This window comes from Sciurus vulgaris, assembly GCF_902686455.1.
Source record: "Sciurus vulgaris genome assembly, chromosome: 2".
NCBI classification, from domain to species: Eukaryota; Metazoa; Chordata; class Mammalia; order Rodentia; family Sciuridae; genus Sciurus; species Sciurus vulgaris.
Window position 1 is genome coordinate 70113591 of NC_136462.1, and position 25996 is coordinate 70139586.

The 25996-nt window shown below is 36.1% G+C and overlaps 1 protein-coding gene across 2 annotated transcripts in view; it reads right to left on the reverse strand.

The window, feature by feature from the left end:
* Positions 1–25996, reverse strand: part of NUBPL (NUBP iron-sulfur cluster assembly factor, mitochondrial) — a 278977-nt gene that overhangs the window by 248697 nt on the left and 4284 nt on the right. For both annotated transcript variants that reach the window (XR_013761865.1, XM_079127236.1), the window contains exon 3: positions 25874–25908. Coding sequence is in view for 1 of the 2 variants with exons in the window: in XM_079127236.1 (XP_078983362.1) it covers positions 25874–25908 (35 nt within the window). In the remaining variant the exon portion in view is untranslated. The remainder of the gene's footprint in view (positions 1–25873; positions 25909–25996) is intronic.

Consider the following 25996-nt stretch of genomic DNA (forward strand, 5'->3'; position numbering starts at 1 on the left):
GCACAAGGCCCTGGGTTCGATCCCCAGCACCGCAAAAAAAAAAAAAAAAAAAAAAAAAGTGGAATGGAAGAGATGAAAGACAAGGATGAGGTCAAGGTTTCAAGATTCTTGATACTCTTCCCATCAGAGGTCTATCATGACCCCTCTCCTTAAATCTGGAAAGGCTATGACTACTTCAACCAAGATTTCAGCCTGACTACCAAGGCTATGTCACAAAAGGCCAAATAGTTTCTTTTTTACTTAATGGGACACTAATTCTTAGAGCTCTTAGCCACCAACAAAATTCAACTACATTGAGGTTGCTCTACTGTGGGGAATCCAAAGTAACATGGACTAGCCATGTAATGGCCCTCCAATCAACAATCTTAGCTGAATTCAGACTTCAAGTCATCCCAGTTCAGGTACCAAACATATAAGTGAATAGACTCCAGAAAATGCCAGCTCCTCCCCATTTAAATCTTCCCAGTTAAAGTTCCAGTCATCACAGAACAAGATAAGTCATCTCTGCTGCTCTGTACAAATTCCTGTCCCATATAATCTATATGCATAATAAAACTTGCATGACTAAATTCAGAGCAGTCTGTTACATATCAGTCAATAACTGAAAAGAGGTAACAGTCACATATAAGTGAATTATTAAGGAACACATAAACAGGAGGTTTTGGAGATGATAAAAATTATGTTGGATACATTTAGATCATTTAAATCTGACATATCTGCAGAACATCAAATGGAGATGTTAAGTAAACTACCAAAAGAAGGATCCGAGCTGGGTGCAGTGGTTCACACCTGTAATCCCAGCAGCTTAGGAGGCTGAGGCAGGAGGATCACGAGTTCAAAGCTCAGCCTCAGCAACTTAGCGCACAAGGCCCTAAGCAACCCAGTGAAATGAAACCCTGTCTCTAAATAAAATATAAAAGGGTTGGGGATACAGCTCAGTTGGTAGAGTGCATGCCTTGCATGCACAAGGCCCTGGGTTCAAATTCCCAGCAAAAAAAAAGAGAGACAGAGACAGACATAAAATATTTTTTTAAAAAAAGGGTTGGGAATATGGCTCAGTGGTTAAGTGCCTCTGGTCAATCCCTGGTACAAAAAAAAAAAAAAGGAGGAGGAGGATCTGGATTTCTAAAGAGGTAGAGGCTAAAGAAGCAATACTATGAGGGAGAAAAGTAAGAAGGTATAGGAATGGAATAATATAAAAAGTTAAGAGGAAACTGAAAGGATCAGAGAAAGAAGAATCAAGAAAGATTGTCTGGGAAAGCCAAACAAATAAAAATTCTCTAAGGTGACAGCCACTATAGTCAACTGTATCAAATGCAGTAGGAAATAAAGAAGAATCAAGAGAGAATGAACAAATACATTTGATAGAATACTGGTAACTACATGTTATGGTTTAGATATTAGGTGTCCCCCAAAAGCTTATGTGTGAGACTGCAAAAAAGTTTCGAAGTAAAATGATTGGGTTACAAAAGGCTTAACCTAATCAGTGCATTAATCCACTGAAAGGGATTAATTGGGCAGTAACTATAGGTGGGTAGGTTTTGGCTAGAGAAGGTAGATCACTGGTGGTGTGCCTTTGGGGTTCATATTTTGTCATGGTGAGGAGAGCTAGCACACATGCCTTCTCTTGCTCTCGTGTGCTTGTTCTCTCTCTCTCTCTCTCTCTCTCTCTCTCTCTCTCTCTCTCTCTCTCTCTCTCTCTCTCTCTCCTGGTACTATTTCCCAGCTGCTTTCATTCTGCCTCACCTCAGGCCCCCAAGGAACGGAGTCCACTATCTATGGACTAAGATTTCTAAAACCATGAGCCCCCAGATAAACTTTCTTCCTAAAATTGTTGTTTTGGTCACAACAGCAAATAAGCTGACTAAAACACCAGGTGAGTAGATTCAATATGCAGTGTTAAATCAAATTATAGAAGTTGAAAAATGAATGAGAATTGAATAAACTGACACAGTCTAGGTAGACTACTCTCTCAAGAATGGCTATAATAGGAAAGAAAGGGAGAACAAAATCTTGAGGGTAAGCCGGATTTAAAAAGGTCTGCTGATTCATTTACTCACCCAACAAATACATATTTATGTTTCTCAGTGAATATGAGTAAGATACATAAAGGTCTATAAGCCTGTGGGAGGAAACAGTAGAGAAACTAAAAATAACAAAAGGGAATTAATAAGTCAAATTTCCAGAAGAGTCAGGAAACATAGAATCAAAAGCCCAAGTAGGGTATTGGAACTGACATCTTCTTCTCTGAAGCAGAAAGGAAAGACGGTAATAAGGACTATAGAAAGACATACACTTAACAGAGGGAAAGAACATTAAAGAATCACCAATGAAAAGCCTATTTTTCATGTGGAATAGAAAGCAAGATCATGTGTTGGGAAGGAAGAAACTGAAATGGGAGAAAAGACCTGAGGAAAGTAACATAGATGGGGGAAAGCATGGGTGGTAAATGAGAAGTAGACTAGAGACAAGTCAAGAATCATGTCATACACAGAGCCTGGTACAAACTGAAACTACAATCTTCTAAACAGTTACCTGGGCTATAAATTAAATAAGATAAGGACAGAGGTATGGCTTTTTCAACAGAGGTCAAACAAAGCAGCTAAGAAACTACTGGCCCTCAATACATTTTGGTGAATATACAAACAAGCCTATATATGAAGAAACAAGAAAAAAGAGTTTTATTAGAAATCTATTCAGTATGTAAGGGTGTGTGGGTGTGTATGTGTGTGTGTGTTTGTGTATCACAATTATCAAATATTTGCAGGATAATTCATTGACTATAAGTATTTCCATTTCATATCTTAAAAGAAAAACTTTAGCTCTAATTATAAAAATATGTTCTGAGTATTTTTCTCCTTGGTAATTGTAGTGAATTTGAATGCCCTTATAATATAAAACACACTGCTTACCAAGGATTACCTTTAAACTAAAGAACAAAAAGCAAAAAAAAAAAGATATTGCAAGTCTTCTTTCTAGATCTAGCCTCTTGCCTCAAGTTTCCCCTCTAGTTTTAAAATAATTATACTTTAAGCACAAAGTGTGGTTTTCCTCCAAAATAGCTGACCATAATACTGAAACAAAATATTTTTCATAAGTAATGAATTTATTATATATATTTCTTACCTATAATAAAAAACATTAAGAACAGGTTAATTTAGCATAGTGTAACCCATTCACAGTATTGGTGTTAAAGAAAAGACCCCAATCTTATGAACTTGAAGTAAGTGGATACATCAGAATTTCCCACTTCAGCAATTGTGACACTGAGTAACACAGTGTCATCCATATTAATCCTCATTCACATCATAACTAATACTCCAGATTATAAAAATATGTATAGGCTGGCATTTGCAGTACTATAACAGCTAATACAAGTAGCTTTTAATGGCATTATTCACTATATGCCAGACACCATGTAAGTGCTTCATATGTGTTATATCCTATAATATTCACAACAACTTTATGAGGTATGAAGAGGCAAAAGTCATGTGGTTTGCAAGAGGCAGAACCGAAATCATGCCCAGGTCTGCCTGAAACCAAAACCTTAAAAAACTGTTAACTGCTATACACATGTAGCAATAAGGTAAATAATAATGCTGTAAATGGTGATATGAAATATGTTCTGTTCCAAGACTATTTAATATTTCAAAATACAAAACCTAAATTTTGAACTAAAATTTCCTGGTTTGTCCTAATATGACAGATCTTCAAAGTTAAGATAATCCTAATTATGTTTAAAGAACCATCCCTAATAATTTGTGAGAAAAGCAGTACATCTGGAAATAATATGTATAAAGACATTATAAGATCATGGGGGGAAACAAATATTTTGAGACAAACATAAATGGAAAAAGAAATAACCAAAGAAACAAACTCTTTGAAGATAATACTGCTTCCTTTTCCATTTTTAAATCCAATTAAAATTTTACTTAATAATCATTCTAGCAATGGAAAGAACTTAAAACAAGTTTTGCTAAAATAGACAAGTAACTAAAATACATGTTGATTTTTGTTTTGAAGTTATTTACAAAAGGCTTTTATCCAGCTATCAATAGTAAATCGTTATCTAGAACTTACTATGGACCAGCCATTGTGCTAAGCATTCCATATACATTATCCCATTTCGATTTTTTTTTTTTAAATCTATAAATTTCATTGATTTCCCTGTAATGTTTTCATGCATAAAAGATCATACATACATGTCTGTATGTTTACATATATATACATATGTGCATATATGAATATATATCAAATGACCTTCCATATGTGGCAAAGAAAATTTGCCTTTTCATCAAACCATTACATTGTATTTTGGTAAATGATTAAAATAAAGAATTACGTATGTACTGTTGTTAGCTGTTTGCTTTCCTCAGCAGTTTTGTTGAGATATATTAGAGCCATGTTTTGAACATGTATGCAGTAGTTGAGTTCTGTTTTATTAACATCTATAAACATTATTATTTCCATAAACCAAAATTGTTTATTTTTAATAAACATTTTTGTAAGCATTTATTTTAATTTTGGTGAAGTAGATAAAATAATACTATAAATGACATAAATTCAAGTTGTGAAATATAAAGGTTTACTTTAAAGATTGGTGGACCACAAAATTGACTATTCTATTTTAATATCAATTTTCATTACCTTTTCAATTCTTTTTAAAGAATTAACACAACTGGCTGGGGCTATAGCATATATGAAGCCCTGGATTTAATCTCTAGCTTTCCAAAAAAACAATAGAAAGTCACTACTTACGAGTTTAGGAAGTGATATTTTTGAAATGTATGATTATATTTTAAACTATTATATTAATTAAAATACATGCAATATTGTTATAGTAATATAATATGTATATTAATATCAGCTTTGTAACATTTTTTGTACATGATTTTGTTTGATTTATGATACAAATAACTCTTGATTTGGTTCATTTCTGGCTAACATGTTTTCTTACTTTATAGTTTGGAGAGACCAAGTAAGTCATTGCTGATGATTTTGATAAGCTTTCCTCAAATCTAAGAAATGTATTTTGTACTCAATTATGTGACAATACTAAAAAAGGCTTAATAATCTCTACCAGTAAAGTTTACCATTAAGGAATAAACATAGTAACTTTAATCTCCACTGCATCCCAGTACTTTCTTCTCGTTCCCAATGTTTAAAAGATCATGGAAATGGTGCTGTCAGGATAAAGAAAATTATAAAGTGCAAAATATGTATGTATGTATAACTGAAATATGTGAAATATGCCACAAAACAAATTGGTTGAGCTAAGAAAGTTAAACATTCATTTTCTCTGTTAAGACTATAAAAATGACTTTCTCCCAAGAAAAACAATGATTGATTGATTATTTATTTATGAATGCATGCTGGGGGCCTAACCAGGGCTTTGTGCATGCTTAATAAGCAAGTGCTTTACCTCTGAACTACATCCCCAATCCTGGGTTATTCATTTTAGGAAGTGAGAAATAGTAACTGGGTCAAGAACAAAAAACAAAAATGAACGTGAATAGAGTACCTTTGGGGACTGAGGAGAGAATGCTGGTGTAATGTGAGAGACTGAAAATGGGCAGAAGAGCAAGTCACTACAGCGAGGACTAAAGGAGATAGGAGAGGATGGGATAAAGAAATAAAAGCAAGAATCAATAACTGGGATAGATTCAAACTAAAAGCTTTCTCTCAGCAAAGAAAACTGTCAGCAATGTGAAGAGAGAGCCTACAGAGTGGGAGAAAATCTTTGCCACTCATACTGCAGATAGAGCACTAATTTCCAGAATATATAAAGAACTCAAAAAACTTCACAACAAGAATACAAATAACGTGATCAACAAATGGGCTAAGGAAATGAACAGACACTTCACAGAAGAAGATCTACAAGCAGTTAACAGATATATGAAAAAATGTTCAACATCTCTAGTAATAAGAGAAATGCAAATCAAAACTACCCTAAGATTCCATCTCACCCCAATTAGAATTGCGATTATCAAGAATGCAAGCAGCAATAGGTGTTGGCGAGGATATGGGGAAAAAGGTACACTCACACATTGTTGGTGGGGTTGCAAATTAGTGCAGCCACCCTGGAAAGCAGTGTGGAGATTCCTTAGAAAACTTGGAATGGAACCACAATTTGACCCAGCTATCCCACTCCTTGGCTTATACCCAAGGGACTTAAAATCAGCATACTACAGTGATGCAGCCACAACAATGTTCATAGCTGCTCAATTCACAATAGCCAGATTGTGGAACCAACCTAGATGCCCTTCAATTGATGAATGGATAAGGAAACTGTAATATATATATATATATATATATATATACACACACACATACATATGTATACATATATATCATACACACATATATACATATATATCATATATCATATATATACATATATATACATACAATGGAATATTACTCAGCCATAAAGAATAATAAAATTATGGCATTTGCAGGGAAATGGATGAAGTTGGAGAATATCATGCTAAGTGAGATAAACCAATCTCAAAAAACCAAAGGACGAATGATCTCTCTGAGAAGCAGATGATGATACATAATGGGGGGTGGGAGGGAGGCAAGAATGGAGGAAGGAGGGACTGTACAGAGGGAGAAAAGGGGTGGGAGGGGTAGGGGGGAGGAAAAAATAACAATGAATCAAACACCATTACCCTATGTAAATGTATGATTACACAAATGGTATGCCTCTACTTCATGTACAAACAGAGAAACAAGTTGTACCCCATTTGTTTACAATAAAAAAAAAAAAGAACACATGGAGAGATTAGTCTTGGGAAAGATAGATTAAAAGATGGTTAGAAATAGATGAGATGAAGGGAAAGCAATGTGAGTTTATACCTGCTGGCTTCTAGAAGGACTGTCACATTGTGGGATTAATGATAGGAGTTTTAAACATTTTTAAGAGAAAATGATAATCGTTGATTTAAAAATGATGTTCTTTCTCTTTAGTGGAACTGTGTCTCATATTTAAGGCTTCTACAAAAGAATACTTCCCCAGGAAAAAGATTATTTTGTAGGCAGCGTAAGTTCAAGTTGTAGATGTAAATATCAGGCTAAAGTGCCAGATTCCGTTGTATCACTAGGGCTCAGTATTCTTCACCTAGCTTAGTTAAAATCTCATCCAATTTACAACAACAAAAGAAAACTTTATGGAAGCAATAAAGATATAACTTTTGTAGAATTTTTATAAATAAAAATTATAAATTTTCATTTATAATAAGAGGTGGCTTAGTGTAGTAGTTAAAAATAGTTTGTAGAGTTTCATGAGTATGCAATTATGTTTATTAAATGCTCAGAATAATTCCAATAACTGGTATTTAATATTATTATTTTGTGATTGTTTTTATTTTTTCACTATTTCTACAAATGTTAATATTTTAGATAAAATGTTTATATACTTGCTCATTTTGGTTAAATGTTATAATAGGTTGAGGAACTTAATGGAGAAATTAATAAGATTAAAAATGAATTATCATCACTTAAAGAAATTCATATTAAGTTACAAGAACATTACAACAAGTTATGCTGTCAGAAAAAAGTTGAGGAAGACGAGATGTTTCAGGTAAAATTAAAAAATGTTGGGAAGTACAACCTGTATCATTGATGATTTTCTCCATATTTTTAGTTTCTCAGCTTTTAAAACACGAGTATACGTATGTTGTCTGTAATAAGTTTTTAGTTAACTTGTGTGCAGACCCTTTTTTTTTTTTTATTGTAAACAAATGGGATACATGTTGTTTCTCTGTTTGTACATGGCGTAAAGGCATACCATTTGTGTAATCATAGATTTACATAGAGCAATGTTGTTTGATTCATTCTGTTATTTTTTCCCTTCCCCCCACCCCTCCCACCCCTCTTTACCCTCTATACAGTACTTCCTTCCTCCATACTTGCCCCCCTCCCTAACCCTAACTCTAACCCTTCCCTCCCCCCCATTATGTGTCAACCTCCACTTATTAGCGATATCATTCGTCCTTTGGCTTTTTGAGATTGGCTTATCTCACTTAGCATGATATTCTCCAATTTCATCCATTTGCCTGCAAATGTCATAATTTTATCATTCTTTATGGCTGAGTAATATTCCATAGTATGTATATACCACAGTTTCTTTATCCACTCCTCAATTGAAGGGCATCTAGGTTGGTTCCACAGTCTGGCTATTGTGAATTGAGCAGCTATGAACATTGATGTGGCTGTATCTCTGTAGTATGCTGATTTTAAGTCCTTTGGGTATAGGCCAAGGAGTGGGATAGCTGGGTCAAATGGTGGTTCCATTCCAAGTTTTCTAAGGAATCTCCACACTGCTTTCCATAGTGGCTGCACTAATTTGCAGCCCCACCAGCAGTGTATGAGTGTACCTTTCTCCCCACATCCTCGCCAACACCTGTTGTTGCTCGTATTCTTGATAATCGCCATTCTAATTGGGGTGAGATGGAATCTTAGGGTGGTTTTGATTTGCATTTCTCTTATTACTAGAGATGTTGAACATTTTTCCATATGTTTGTTGATTGCTTGTAGATCTTCTTCTGTGAAGTGTCTATTCATTTCCTTAGCCCATTTGTTGACTGGACTGTTTGAATTCTTGGAGTAGAGTTTTTTGAGTTCTTATTAGATTCTGGAGATTAGTGCTCTATCTGAAGTATGATTGGCAAAGATATTCTCCCACTCTGTAGGCTCTTTCTTCGCATTGCTGATAGTTTCCTTTGCTGAGAGAAAGCTTTTTAGTTTGAATCTATCCCAGTGGTTGATTCTAGCTTTTATTTCTTGTGCTATGGGAGTCCTGTTAAGGAAGTCTGGTCCTAGACCAACAAGGTGAAGATTTGGACCTACTTTTTCTTCTATAATCTGCAGGGTCTCTGGTCTGATTCCGAGGTCCTTAATCCATTTTGAGTTTAGTTTCGTGCATGGTGAGAGATAGGGGTTTAGTTTCATTCTGTTGCATATGGATTTCCAATTCTCCCAGCACCATTTGTTAAAGAGGCTATCTTTTCTCCATTGCATATTTTTGGCCCCTTTGTCTAGTATGAGAAAATTGTATTTATTTGGGTTTGTGTCCGTGTCCTCTATTCTGTACCATTGATCTACCTTTCTATTTTGGTACCAATACCATGCCGTTTTTGTTACTATTGCTTTGTAGTAGAGTTGAAGATCTGGTATTGCAATACCCCCTGTTTCACTCTTCCTGCTAAGGATTGCTTTAGCTATTCTGGGTTTCTTATTCTTCCAGATGAATTTCATAATTGCCTGCTCTATTTCTGTAAGGTATGTCATTGGGATTTTAATTGGAATTGCATTGAATTTGTATAGCACTTCAGGTAGTATGGCCATTTTGACAATATTAATTCTTCCTATCCAAGAACATGGAAGATCTTTCCATCTTCTAAGGTGTTCTTTAATTTCTTTCTTTAGTGTTGTATAGTTCTCATTGTAGAGGTCTTTCACCTCTTTTGTGAGATTGATTCCCAAGTATTTTATTTTTTTCGAGGCTATTTTGAATGGGGTAGTTTTCCTAATTTCTCTTTCTGAAGATTCATCACTTATGTATAAAAATGCGTTGGATTTATGGGCATTGATCTTGTAACCTGCTACTTTACTGAAATCACTTATGAGTTCTAAGAGTTTTCTGGTGGAATTTCCAGGTTCCTCTAAATATATAATCATGTCATCAGCGAACAGGGATAGTTTGAGTTCTTCTTTTCCAATTCGTATCCCTTTAATTTCTTTGGTTTGTCTAATTGCTCTGGCCAGAGTCTCAAGAACGATGTTGAATAGAAGTGGTGAAAGAGGGCATCCCTGCCTTGTTCCAGTTTTTAGGGGGAATGCTTTCAGTTTTTCACCATTTAGAATGATATTAGCCATGGGCTTAGCATAAATGGCCTTTACAATAATAAGGAATGTTCCCACTATCCCTATTTTTTCTAGTGTTTTGAGCATGAAGGGGTGCTGTATTTTATCAAATGCTTTTTCTGCATCTATTGAAATAATCATGTGATTCTTGACTTTAAGTCTATTAATATGGTGAATTACGTTTATTGATTTCCTGATGTTGAACCAACCTTGCATCCCTGGGATGAAACCCACTTGATCATGGTGCACTATCTTTTTAATATGTTTTTGTATGCGATTTGCTAAAATTTTGTTGAGAATTTTTGCGTCGATGTTCATTAAGGATATTGGTCTGAAATTTTCTTTCCTTGATGAGTCTCTGTCTGGTTTAGGTATCAGTGTGATATTGGCTTCATAGAATGAGTTTGGGAGGGTTCCCTCCTCTTCTATTTTATGGAATACTTTGAGAAGTATTGGAATGAGCTCTTCCTTAAAGGTTTTGTAGAACTCGGCTGAGAACCCATCTGGTCCCGGACTTTTCTTTGTTGGTAGGCTTTTGATGACTTCTTCTATTTCAGTACTTGAAATTGGTCTATTTAAATTGTTTATGTCCTCCTCATTCAGTTTAGGCAATTCATATGTCTCTAGAAACCTGTTGATGTCTTCGAAATTTTCTATTTTGTTGGAGTATAGATTTTCAAAATAGCTTCTAATTATGTTTTGTATTTCCATCCTGTCTGTTGTGATATTTCCTTGTTCATTCCGAATTTTAGTGATTTGGGTTTTCTCTCGTCTTCTCTTTGTTAGTGTGGCTAAAGGTTTATCAATTTTGTTTATTTTTTCGAAGAACCAACTATTTATTTTGTCAAATTTTTGTATTGTTTCTTTTGTTTCAATTTCATTGATTTCAGCTCTGAGTTTAACTATTTCCTGTCTTCTACTACTTTTGGTGCTGTTCTGTTCTTTTTCTAAGGCTTTGAGCTGTAGTGTTAGGTTGTTTATTTGTTGAGTTTTACTTCTTTTATTAAATGCGCTCCATGAAATAAATTTCCCTCTAAGTACTGCTTTCATAGTGTCCCAGAGATTTTGATATGATGTTTCTTTGTTCGCATTTACCTCTAAGAATTTTTTAATTTCCTTCCTAATATCTTCTGTTATCCATTCATCATATAATAGCATATTGTTTAATCTCCAGATGTTGGAATAGTTTCTGTGTTTTACTCTTTCATTTATTTCTAACTTCAATCCATTATGATCTGATAGAATACATGCTAGTGTCTCTATCTTCTTGTATTTGCTAACATTAGCTTTGTGGCATAATATATGGTCTATTTTAGAGAAGGATCCATGTTCTGCTGAGAAGAAAGTGTATTCACTCTTGGTTGGATGGAATATTCTATAAATGTCCGTTAAGTCTAAATTATTGATTGTGTTGTTGAGATCTATGGTTTCTTTGCTCAATTTTTGTCTGGAAGATCTGTCCAGTGGTGAGAGCGGCGTGTTAAAATCACCTAGTATTATTGTGTTGTGGTCTATTTGATTTCTGAAATTGAGAAGGATTTGTTTGACATACATAGATGAGCCACTGTTTGGGGCATAGATGTTTATGATTGTTATATCTTGCTGATTTATGCTTCCCTTAAGCAGTATGAAATGACCTTCTTTATCCCTTCTGACTAACTTTGGCTTGAAGACCACATTATCGGAAATGAGGATGGATACTCCAGCTTTTTTGCTGAGTCCATGTGCATGGTATGTTTTTCCCCATCCTTTCACCTTTAATCTATGGGTATCTTTTTCTATGAGGTGAGTCTCTTGCAGGCAACATATTGTTGGATCTTTCTTTTTAATCCAGTCTGCCAGTCTATGTCTTTTGATTGATGAATTCAGGCCATTAACATTCAGGGTTATTATAGAGAAATGATTTGGTTTCCCGGTCATTTGATTCATTTTTAAAATTTTGTTTATTTATTTGTTTGACACAACTTGTTTCCTCCTTTATTTGACAATTCCTTTAGGATAATTCCTCCCTTTGCTGATTTGCTTCTTTGTTTTTCATCTCTTCCTCATGGAATATTTTGTTGAGAATGTTCTGTAATGCTGGCTTTCTTTTTGTAAATTCTTTTAGCTTTTGTTTATCATGGAAGGATTTTATTTCATCGTCAAATTTGAAGGTAAGTTTTGCTGGGTATAAGATTCTTGGTTGGCATCCATTTTCTTTCAGGGCTTGAAAAATGTTGTTCCAGGACCTTCTAGCTTTTAGGGTCTGGATTGAAAAATCTGCTGATATGCGTATTGGTTTCCCCCTGAATGTAATTTGGTTCTTTTCTCTCACAGCCTTTAAAATTCTGTCTTTAGTTTGTATGTTAGGTATTTTCATTATAATGTGCCTTGGTGTGGGTCTGTTGTAATTTTGTGTATTTGGAGTCCTGTAAGCCTCTTGAACTTGATTTTCCATTTCATTCTTCAGATTTGGGAAATTTTCTGATATTATTTCATTGAATAGGTTGTTCATTCCTTTGGCTTGTTTCTCTAGCCTTCCTCAATCCCAATAATTCTTAAATTTGGCCTTTTCATGATATCCCATAGTTCTTGTAGATTCTGTTCATGATTTCTTACCATCTTCTCTGTTTGTTCAACTTTGTTTTCAAGGTTAAATATTTTGTCTTCAATGTCTGAGGTTCTGTCTTCCAGGTGTTCTATCCTATTGGATATGCTTTCTATGGAGTTCTTAATTTGGTTTATTGTTTCCTTCATGTCAAGGATTTCTGTTTGGTTTTTTTTCAATATCTCTAACTCTTTATTGAAATGATCTTTTGCTTCCTGTATTTGCTCTTTTAACTGTCGATTGGTGCGATCAATCAATGCTTGCATTTGCTCTTTCATCTCATCATTCAATGCTTGCATTTGCTCTTTCATCTCCTCGTTTGCTTCTCTGATCATTTTAATTGTGTACATTCTGAACTCCTTTTCTGTCATTTCTTCTGCCATGCTGTCATTGGGTTTTATTGATGTAACATCTAGATTTGTTTGCAGCATTTTCTTTCCTTGTTTTCTCATGTTGTTCAGATATCAGTGGACCGCTGAGATATTGCAGATTTCCTCTGTTGATTTACAATGACCCTGAAGATTTCTATATATATCCCCTCTTAGCCTTCAGTAGGCTGAAGTCTTGGAGGAGGTTGATAATGCGGTGCTCCACAAGGAAGCTGCCTCTCTAGGAGTGGTGGCCTTCAGGTGGGGTATATTCCCTGCTAGTGGGCAGAGGTGCCTCCACTTGTTGACCAATGGTCATCCAAAGGGGACCTAGGCTGCGGGCTGAGGCAAGGCCTGTTTGGGCCTGTGTCTCTGGTTTTACCGTCCTTGTGGGGAAACCTCACCAGGCAGGGAAGACTCACCCAGTGGGGAGGTCTCGCTGGTCAGTTTCCTCCTAGAGGTTCCCCTCAATTTACAGCTACTGCCTGGGCTGGGCTGCCTTACTCTGCACAGTTCCCAGGGGCCCGGCCCTACCTCCTGGGCCTGGGAGCCTCACCCTTCGCAGATGGATCTCCTTAGGCTGCCCCTCCTCAGAGAATTTGCCCATAGGCCTGGAACCTTCGCTCCGCCCTAAGCCTGTCTCTGTGCGGCTCTTCCACCCAGAAGCCTCCTAGATCCTGGGACCCTGTTCTGCACCTAATCGCCTGGCTGCGTGGCCCCTCCTCTGAGCAGCCACCTGTGGCCCCGAACAATCACTCTGAGTCCCAGAGACCCGCCACAGGCCTCTTCCTCCAGACAGCCGCCCAGTATGCCGGTGCGGTCACTAGGAGTCCAAGAAACTCACTTCGTGCCTCCTCCTCCCACCAACCACCCGTAGCCCGGGGCAATCAATCACTCCGAGTTGAAGTGACCCTCCCCGTTCCTCCTCCTTCTCCAGATAACCCCCCGGGTGTTCAGGAGCAGTCCCTCTGAGTGGCTCTGAATCCACGTGACCCGCTGCACGGGTCCTCTGGGCACCGCCCGGAGCTCAGGTGCGGCCCCTCAAGACCAAGCGTTCCACCACGCTTCTCCTCCAGGCAGCCCCCCTGTGTTCAGGAGCTGTCACTTTAAGACCAAACAACTCACCACTCGCCTTCTCCTCTGACCAGCCGCCTGGAGCGCTAATGCAGTCACTGCGAGTCCAAAGGACCCGCCACGCTCCTTCTCCTCCTTCTCCTATTCCTCCGGGCAGGCCCCGGGGTTCAGAAGTGGTCAGAGTCCAAACAGCTCGCCACGCAGCCCCTGCTCTGGCAACCGCCTGTAGTTCCCGTGTAGTCACCCGAATCCAAGCGGCCGCTCCTCTTCCTCCTCGTCCTCAGGGCAGGCCCCGGTGTTCAGAAGCGTCGTTCTGATTCCAAACAGCTCGCCGCGCGGCTTCTCCTCTGGCAACCGCCTGCAGCTCTGGTGCAGTCTCTCCGAATCCAAGTGGCCACGCTCCTCTCCTCCTCCTCAGGGCAGGCCCCGGTGTCCTGAGTCCACACAGTTCTCCCCGCCACTCCTCCCCCGGGCAGCCGCCGGAGCCCCAGTGGCTGCTCCGAGTCCCAGCGCTGTGCCGAGCGGCCTCCTCTATGGCGCTCCAGCAGGGGGAGGGGCGTCTCGCCGGCAGTTCTACTTCACAAAGTTTCCTGCGTTCCGGGACCCCCGTCCCATCCGGGATGCCCCCCCAGGGGGTGAGAGTCACCCGGCTACTTTGAGTTGGTCCCAAGCGTCTCAATATCTCCTCTCTTGAATCCTGAGTTCTGGAGCAACACGTAATGCAGCCACCCTCTAGGCCGCCATCTTGAAAACCCCCCCCATTTCGATTTTAATTATTCTATTTGCTCAAGGGAAAAAAAGCATAATTTACATTGAACACACTACAGGCAACTTAAACAATATTTGGAACTTTCCGTGTATATTGTATGTGTATGTACCTACATACACACACCCTCTTAACATGTTCCATGATCATTACCAACATTTATCAAAAGCCTACTATGTGCTCGCTTCGGCAGCACATATACTAAAATTGGAACAATGCAGAGAAGATTAGCATGGCCCCTGCGCAAGAATGACATGCAAATTCATGAAGTGTTCCATATTTTTAGCTGCTCAATTCACAATAGCCAGATTGTGGAACCAACCTAGATGTCCTTCAATTGATGAATGGATAAAGAATCTGTGGTATATATATACAATGGAATATTACTCAGCCATAAAGAATGATAAAATTATGGCATTTGCAGGCAAATGGATGAAATTGGAGAATATCATGCTAAGTGAGATAAGCCAATCTCAAAAAACCAAAGGACGAATGATATCGCTAATAAGTGGATGATGACACATAATGGGGGGTGGGAGGGGTTAGTGTTAGGGTTAGAGTTAGGGATAGGGAGGGGGGCAAGAATGGAGGAAGGAAGGACTGTATAGAGGGAAAAGAGGGGTGGGAGGGGTAGGGGGAAGGGAAAAAATAACAGAATGAATCAAACAACATTACCCTATGTAAATTTATGATTACACAAATGGTATGCCTTTACTCCATGTACAAACAGAAACAACATGTATCCCATTTGTTTACAATTAAAAAAAAAAAAGCCTACTATGTTCCATCACTGAACTGGGCACTGAAGATTTGGAAAAAAAAAAAAAAAAAACTAAAGCAAAATAACTAAAGTAACTAGCCTCAAGGGTTCACACTCTTGATTGATATGGGAATGGAACTGTATCATTCCCATAGGATGAAAACAATTATAAGAAAGGAAAAGAGTTGAGTCTTACGCAGACATTTTTAAATGCTTTTAAGGCACTCAAGTGGTCATATACAGTAGATAGGTAGACAGACAGGTCTGATGGCCAGATGAGATATCCAGGTTGATGATGCATTTTGAGTCAAGGACACATAAGTAGTAACTAGAACTGTGAGAAGAATTACTGAGTAGAGTATAAAATGAGAAGAGGGCTGTGTAGAATCATAGATAATACCATATTTTAAGAAGCAAGGGAGGAGGAGGAGGAGGAAAAGGAAAAAGAAGGAGGAGGAAAAGTAGAAGAGAAGAGGAAGAAAAAAAAGGAGGAGGAAGAGAGATGAAAAATGCTTATTATACAGTATCAGAGAAAGAAGATTTGTAGGGGGCATAAGCCTGCAGACCACCCACAGACTGCCACAGATCACCATCAGATACCCTGGTGCCCACTATGAGAAATCCATTATCATAGTACCCACAGGTGAGGTACTGGAGGGCTTCAGGGACACTAAAAAACTATAGGGTAGAATCTGTACTTCCTCAGCTCCATACCACTAGATGAGAAGACACAAAAACAACATGAAAAACAAGGGAACAATGTGCCTCGAATAAACCAAGATGTTCCAACAATAGAATCCATAGACAACACAGTAGAAGAAATGTCAGAGATGGAGTTTAGAAAATACATAGTTAGATTGATCTTCCAAATAAAGGATGGTATTAGAGAGAAAATACAGGAAGTGAAAGATCAATAAAGAGGCAAAGATTATAAAAAGAATTGAGCAGAAATCCTCAAAATGAAGGAAATAATAAACCAAATTAAAAATCCAATGGAAATGAAAGTATTATCAACAGACTAGACCACTTGGAAGTGGAAGACAATGAAGACAAAATACATATTCTTGAAAATAAATGTGATCTCACAGAGAACATGGTAAGAAACCATGAGCAACTTCCAAGAAATATGGGATAACATGAAAAGACCAAATTTAAGATTTATCAGAAGGGATGAAGGTGTGGACATACAAACCAAAGGAATGCACAATCTTTTCAATGACACAATATCAGAAAACTCTCCAAATCTAAAAAATGAAATGGAAAATCAACTACAAGAGGCTTACAGGATGCGAAATGTACAGAACTACAGCAGACCTACACGAAGGTTAACATAGAAAATAAGGATAGAATTACAAAGGCTGCAAGAGAAAAAAAATTAAATATAGGGGGAAATCAATTCAGGTCTCAGTTGATTTCTCAACCCAGACCCTCAATGCCAGGAGGTTCTGGAATAACATATATCAAGCTCTGAAAGAAAATGAATGCCAATCAAGAATCCAGAAAAATTAAGCTTCAGATCCGAAGATGAAATAAAAACCTTCTATGATAAACAAAGAAATTCACAACTAGAAAGTCTTCACTACAGAACATTCTCAGTAAAATATTTCATGAGGAAGAAAAGGAAAAAAAATGAAAACCAGCAAAGGAAGAAACTACACTAATGAAAGGAGAAACTAAGTCAAGTTAAAAACCAAAAATAAACCGAAATGACCTGGAATACAAATCATATCTCAATAATAACCTTGAATGTTAATGGCCTAAACTCATCAATCAAAATATGTACACTGGAAGGTCAGGTTTTTTTAAAAAGACTCAACAATTAGCTGTCTTCAAGAGACTCGCCTCCTAGGAAAAGACATTCACACACTGAAGGTAAAAGGTTGGAAAAAAACATATCACTCACATGGACTGCATAAACAAGCAGAGGTTTCCATCCTCATATCAGGACTTCTAACCAAAAGTAAGAAGGGATAAAGAAGGACATTTCATACTGCTTAGGAGACTCATACACCAACAAGACATAACAATCATAAATATCTATGCCCCAAACAATGAAGCATGAACACACATCAAACAAATCCTTCTCAATTTCAAGAATCAAAAAGACCAAAACACAATAATACTGGGTGACTTTAACATACCTTTCTCACCACTAGACAGATTTTCCAAACAAAAACTAAACAAAGAAACTAGAGAACTAAATGATATAATCAGTGATTTAGACTTAACAGATACATGTAGAGTATTTCATCCATCATTGAGCAAATACACTTTCTTCTCAGCAGCACATGGAGCCTTCTCTAAAATAGACCATATGTTATGTCACAAAGCAAACCTCATCAAATACAAAACAGCAGAAATACTACCCTGCATTCTATCAGATCATAATGGAATGAAACTAGAAATCAAAGATAAAATGAAAATAGCTACTCTAACACCTGGAGACTAAATAGCATGTCATTAAATGATGAATGGATAAAAGAAGAAATCAAGGAAGAAATAAAAAATAGTTACAGATAAATGAGAACACTGATTCCACATATCAAAATCTCTGGGACACCATGACAGCAGTGCTAAGGGAAAATTCATTGCATTGAGCTCATACATTAAAAGAATAAACAGTCAACAAATAAATGACCTAACATTACATCTCAAAGCCCTAGAAAAAGAAGAACAAATCAACACCAAAACAGCAAAAGACAGGAAAGAATTAAAATCAGAGCTGAAATCAATGAAACTGAAACAAAAGAAACAACTGAAAAAACTGACAAAACAAAAAGTTGGTTCTTTGAAAAAGTAAATAAAATTGATAAACCCTGAGCCACACTAACAAAGAGAAAAAGAAAACTCAAATTACTAAAATCTGTGATGAAAAAGTAAATATCACCAAGGATACTACTAAAATACAGAAGATAATTAGAAACTATTTTGAAAAGCTATACTCTAATAAAATAGAAAACCTTGAAAACATCGAAAAATTTCTAGAGGCATATAACCTACCCAGACTGAATCAGGAGGACATACATGATTTCAGCAGATCAATTACAAGTAATGAAATAGAAAATGCCATCAAAAGCCTACCAACCGTGAAAAGTCCAGGACCAGATTCTCAGGTGAGTTCTACAAGACTTTCAAAGAAGAATTAACACCAATACTCCTCAAATTATCCCATGAAATAGAAAAGGAGGGAACCCTTCCAAACTCATTCTATAAAGCTAGTATCACCCTAATTCCAAAACCAGACAAAGACTCATCAAGGAAAGAAAACTTCAGATCAATATTCCTGATGAACACAGACAAAAAAATTCTCAAGAGATAGTTCAGCTGGTAGAGTACTTGCCTTGCAAGCCCAAGGCCCTGAGTTCGATCCCCAGTACCACAAGAAAAAAAAAAAAAAAAAAAATTCTGGCAAATTGCATACAAAAATATATTAAAAAGATAGTGCACCACAAGCAAGTGGGGTTCATCCCTGGAATGCAAGGTTGGTTCAACATACAGAAATCAATAAACATAATACATCACATCACTAGACTTAAAGACAAGAATCATATGATTATCTCAATAGACACAGAAAAGGCATTTGACAAAATATAGCACTTCTTCATGTTCAAAGCACTAGAAAAACTAGGGTTAGTAGGAGCATGCCTCAGCATTGTAAAAGCTATCTGTGCTAAGCCCAAGGTCAACATCATTCTAAATGGATAAAAATTGAAAGCATTCCGCTTAAAAACTGGAACAAGACAGGGATGCTCTCTTTTACCATTTCTGTTCAACATCGTCCTTGAAACCCTAGCCAGAGCAATCAGACAGACCAAAGAAATTAAAGGGATACAAATAGGAAAAGAACTCAAACTATCACTGTTTGCCGACACATGATTCTATATTTAGAAGATCCAAAAAATTCCACCAGAAAACTTCTAGAACTCATAAATGAATTCAGCAAAGTAGCAGGATACAAAGTCAATATCCATAAATCAAATGCATTTTTATACATAAGCATTGAATCTATTGCAAGAGAAATTAGGAAAACTACCCCATTCACAATAGTCTTAAAAAAATACTTGGAAATCAATCTAACAAAGTGGAGAAAGACCTCTATAATGAAAACTACAGAACACTAAAGAAAGAAATTGAAGAAAACTTTAGAAGATGGAAAGATCTCCCATGCTCTTGGATAGGCAGTATTAATATTGTCAAATGGTTATACTACCAAACGTGTTATACATATTCAATGCAACTCTATTAAAATCCCATTGAAACTCTTCATGGAACTAGAAAAAGCAATCATGAAATTAATTTGGAAAAATAAGAGACCCAGAATAGCCAAGGTATTCCTTTGTAAGAAGAGTGAAGCAGGAGACATCACACTACCAGACCTTAAACTATACTACAGAGCAATAGTAACTAAAAGGACATGGTATTGTCACCAAAATAGACATTTGGACCAACAGTACAAAATAGAAGACACAGAGAAAAAAAAAAAAACACATAAATATGGTTACCTCATACTAAACAAAGGCACCAAAAATATTCATTGCAGAAAAGATAGCCTCTTCAACAAATGGTGCTGGAAAACTGCAGCAAAATGAAATTAGACCTCTATCTCTCACCCTGCACCCTCTATCTCTCATCAGCTCAAAGTGGTTCAAAGACTTAGGCACTAAAACAGAGACCCTGTGCCTAACAGAAGAAAAAGTAGGCCCAAATCTACATCATGTCAGCTTAGGACCTGACTTCCTTAACAAGACTTCTAAAGCACAAGAAGTAAAATTAAGAATCAATAAATGGGATGGACTCAAACTAAAAAGCTTCTACTCAGCAAAGGAAACAATCAATAACATGAAGACAGCGCTACAGAATGGGAAAGAATCTTTACTACATGCACCTCAGATAGAGCACTAATCTCCAGGATAGATAAAGAACTCAAAAAACTTAACACCAAAAAAACAAATAACCCAATCAATAAATGGGCTAAGAAACAGAATAGACACTTCACACAAGAATAAATACAATCAATCAACAACCATATGAAAAAATGTTCATCATCTCTAGCCATTAGAGAAATGCAAATCAAAACTCCTCTAAGATTTCATCTCCCTCTAATCAGAATGGCAATTATCAAGAATACAAGCAATAAGTGTTGGCGAGGATGTGGGGAAAAAGGTACACTCATACATTGTTTGTGGGACTGCAGATTGGTGCAACCACTCTGGAAAGCATTATGGAGATTCCTCAGAAAACTTATATTGGAACCACCATTTGACCCAGCTATCCAACTCCTCAGTTTATACCCAAAGCACTTAAAATAAGTATACTACAGCAGCAGAGCCACATCAGTGTTTATCGCAGCTTAATTCACAATAGCTGAATGATGGAACCAACCTAGATGCCCTTCAAACAATGAATGGATAAAGAAAATGTGGTACATATACACAACAGAATTTTACTCAGCTTCAAGAAAAATGAAATTATGACATTTGCAGTAAATGGATGGAACTGGAGAATATTATGCTAAGTGAAATAAGCCAATCCCAAAAAACCAAAGGTCAAATGTTTTCTCTTATAAGCAGATGCTGATCCATAGTTGGGGGTGTGTAGAGAAGAATGAAGGGACTTTGGATTGTACAGAGAGGAGTGAGGGGACAGGTAGGGAAGATGGTAGATTGAGTAGATGTTATTACCCTTTATATATGTATGAAAAATTTTTAAAAAATATTTATCTCTTTCAAAAAAAATAATGAAAAAAATATAAGTTAAAAAAATGTATGTTAATAGCAGCACTATTCATAATGTCTAAGAAATGGAAGACCCCAAATGTGCCATAAATGGATGAATAAACAAAATTTGGTATATCAAAAAAAAAGGATGTAGACCATCAATTCATCACAAATGTTCACATCCCACAACACTCCTCAAAAACAAAGTAAACCAAAGTAAACTTTGCACTTGCACATTATGAAATCTGCCTATGTGCTCCCATCTATGTAGCAAACATTTATTTTGCATTTCTTAAGTCAGGTATTGTGCTAGCTGCTGAAGGTAACCAAGGATGAAGACAACAAAGTTGTTTTGTTTGGTTTGTGGTCTGGGTTTGAGATGGAGTCTCACTATATTGCTCAAATTGGTCCCAAACTCCTGGGCCCAAACTCCTGCCTCAGCCTCTGGAGGAGATAGGACTACAGACATACACCATCATGCACCTGGCCTGTTTTGTTTTGATACAGGGTCTCATTATATTTCCTAGGCTACAACCTAGTTCTTAATCATAAGAATCTAAATAAAATAGGAGCAGTATGTTTAAAGCACAAGATCGGATTTTCATTCAACTATTAGCTCTACCATTTACTTTCTTGGGTACATTACTTAACTTCTATGTGCTTTTACTTCCTCATCTACAGTGAAGATCCTAATAGTATCTATTCCTATCCAGTTGCTATAAAGAAAAAATGAGCTAACAATCATGTCATAAGGTTTAAATTAGTCCATGGAAAGTACTTGTTAACAGTGCTTAAAATAATAAATGCTCCATAAATGTTATATTATTAGTACAAAAATTACTAGGATGGCTACATGATTGTAATAATACAAATAAACAATGTTACTGGATTTCACAAAAAGAGAAAAGACCCTCACCCCCAGAGACTTCAGGGAACACTTCACTGAACTGCCCCTCAGGGAAAGTTTGGCTCATAGAGTTCCTGTGTGAGTATTAGAAAGCAGCCCACAGGTACACATCAAGAGGGTAGCCTGATTTCTGTCATCACTCACCCACCTTGGCCAGCACCATTGTGCAGGATATAAAAGCACAGACATATAGGTAGCTGGCAAGCAAAGACACAAAGCTAAAGAAATCTGAAGAGAAAATTCCTGTAGAATGTAAGATAGACTACAAAGCTCTCAAGAACAGGACATATCCAGCCCAGAATGGGTTCCACAAGTAATTCTCATTAGCTGAACTAATAATACAGGAACTATTTAGAAGAACAGCTGAATATAAACCCAGAAAAGTATACTGGAGCAGATGATCAAGGATCTTGAATACTGACAAAGGCTTTCCCTGTGACTCCAAGCAGTACACTTATATAATTCCAAAGAGTAATCTGGCATTATGCACTAGAAAGATTTGAGCACAGGCAAATAAGAGGTCACTGCAGTGGTGTACTAGTTTATGTTTTCCTCAAAGGCAAGGACTGCATCTCATTCATTTCTGTATCCTCCAAACTAACAGAGGGCCTAGGACACAAAAGGCACTCAGTAATTGTTTGAGGTAAAAAATGAATAAATGAGCCAAAAAGAATAATATGAGCCTTAATTAAAGTGAGAACAGTTGAAATAGAAAGATAAATATTGGAAAAATATTGCAGATATAGTCAAGGATTTTTGCTGGCTGATGAAATGTGGCAAAGACAGGGAAGAATCAATAAAGGCTGTAAAGCTGATAAATACTACGCGGACTGCATTACAGGTTTCTGTGAGAATCAAATATAACATTCATGGAAATGCTCTATGAAAAAAAGAGAATGCTTTTCTCTGCAATAAAAGATACTCATTTAGGACAGATTTACTACGACATTTGACCTTGAATATATATCATCATTTTAAGATATTTGTCTTCCTTTTATCTTTGCTGGCTTATAAAACTTTAAGGGTATGTAATATGTCTATACTGTTTTGAAGCACAAAAAAACCCAGATCCATGGTTCTCAAACTTTAGCATCAAATCGGCTAGAAGACTGGTTAAAACATGATTGCAGAGCTCCACTACCAGGATTTCTGATTCTATAAGTCTGGGGAAGAGCTAGAAAACTTGTATGTCTACCAAATTCCCAATTCCCTCTGACTGATTCTACTAGTCAGAGGGCTACATTATGAAAATGAACATCCTGAACAAAGAGAGGTTATTAAGAAAAGCATTTTTATTAATTGTAATTGGCATCCTCAGAGAGATCAAGAGAATGATATGAGTATCTTTTTTGAGAAGCAGCAAGTAGAAAAGAAAAAGTTTATGGAAAATTGGAAAAAATAAAATTTCTGAATTAAATTTTTTCAGAAGGACTGAATAACTAAAATTCAATATATCACTATGAAAAATAGTCTAAGACATCTTTCTAAACTGATGGCAAAAGACAAAGGGATAGCAAATATAAGAGGAAAATTAACACACACAAAGGGTCAATATGTACCTAATAGGTTTCTGGAGAAAGAACGAACATATCATAAAAAGTAATCAATAAATAGAAAAAGTTTTCCCTAAGCTGAAAAAGACTCAAGTCTTGATACCAGAAGGCCAATTTTTGAGCAGGTAAAAAATTTTAAAACCAACAACTACAGACATTTGCAACAATTTTTAAACTTAAAAGTCAACAAAGAAAACCTTAGAAGCTTTGAAGGTAAACACACACACACACACACACACACACACACACACACACACCCATCATTACAAAGGAATAGGAATTCAACTAGCATCAGACATTTTATTAACAAGCTAGAAGAAATTATTTTCAAAGAGAGAAAATCATTTTGAACCTGGAATTCTACATTTGGTTAAACTACTAAATATGAAGGCAAAATAAATTCATCTTTGGAAATTAAAGAACTAAGAAATTTAACTTCCTTTATCTATTAGTTTCCTACTTCTTTTGTAAGAAATTATCACACAAGTTCAAGTGGATTTCAGTGAGCTAAAATTAAGGTGTTGGTAGAATTACATACCTTTTAAGGCTGCAAGAATCTATTTTCTTGACTTTCCTAGTTCCTAGAGGGTACCCATATTCTTGGACCAGGTCCCCTTCCACCTCCAAAGTCAGCAATGATAGAATGAGTCTTTCTGACATGGAATCCCTCTGACTTTGACTCTCCTGCTCCCCTCTTTCATTTATAAACACCCCTGTGATTACATTGAACCTACCTAGATAATCTAGGATAATCTTCTCAAGACCTTTAACTTAATCATACCAATCCTCTTTTGCCATGAAAGGTAATATATTCACAGGCTCCAGGAACATTTCTGGTTGGCCATTATCCTGTCCACCAAACCACAGAAGGACTCAAGGATGTCCTTCAGAAAAATGAAAATTAAATTCAAGAAAGAAGAAAACATCAGATAAAAGAAAGTAAGTCCACCAATAAAAGAAAGTTGTAAGGCAATTTAAGAAGAAAAATTTTGATCTTGACACTAGAGTGTAACTTCTCATTAGAGGAGCATGACTTTAGAAAAATGAATTATATTTTCTTTTCTAAAAACTCCAATTATTACTTGGTTCCACAGTGAATAAAATTTACATATGACCAAAATATTATACATGCTGTTCATTATTTTCCAAATTTCAGAAATAACTGAGTCAAACATCAGAAGACACAAATATTTATGTGCATACTTGTATAGGTAACACATTATTTTTCCATATTTCTATCTATTGGGAACTGAAATTGCATAGTAACAGTAGAAAGGAAGTTAGAAGCACAGTCACAGCTCAACATATCAAATGGTTCTCACCTATTTTTATAAAGTATGTATAAAGGAAAAAATAAAATCAATTTTGAAATATATATGTAATTTTATTACTATTTGGTAATTTATGAAGTTACATATCACATTCAATGTTTTTATTTTTATTTAAAATGTCTTAAAAAAACCACCCAAAATTAACCAAAGTATAAAACAGGAGTACCACCATAGACTATAGCAATATTAAAAATGAAGCAAACAGTTAGGAGTACATAGGTACAATATAAATTGTGCATTCATTTTGACCTAATGGTTTTATTTCCAGGAATCTATCCTACAAAAATATAATTTCTGTGTAAGAATACTATATAAGAATTCCACCACAGTATTGTTAGAATAAGTGGGGGAGGACCAACCTAAATATTTCATCAGAAGTTAATTGGTTAAATATATTATAGTCAAGCATTATTGCAGCATCCATTAAAAATATCAGAGACATATGTATTAACATACACACATGTATTTTTTTTTTCATTTTTATGTGGAAAGAATAAGAGCTAAAAGGATATACAAACAACTATTTCTTACAGTTAATTCTTAGGAATAAAGGAGAGAGTATATGATCCTTCAGTTTTATGTTACATATATACTCTATTTGAATTTTGTTTCAATAGACACTAACTACTTTTAGAGTATCTTTTAGCTTAAAAAAATGAACTGAATTATTAACATTTAAAAATTGAACCCAGAATATTCCTTCTGCAGATTGTAAATTATGAAAATTAGTTTAAGGTATGATCTCCTTGCAAAAATATGAAAGCCTTTTCTGGAATACATAGCAAACACTATATGGTCAACACTTAAATGCTATTAAAGTGTTATTATTAAATGCAACCAGTACTAATGGCAGCATTTTTAGTTCCTCAAAGACATGAAACTGTAGACTAAAACTATATATATAAATGTTTATTTTAATAAATTAATGTTTATTAATACCTACCGAATCATTCGCTGCTAGTGCAAGTGCAAGGTTCACTGAAAGAAACAAAAAGTAATTCAATTTAGTAACTTTACTTCTATTAAAATTCATTGTGCCTTTAATATTTTGAGTATAATAACCAAA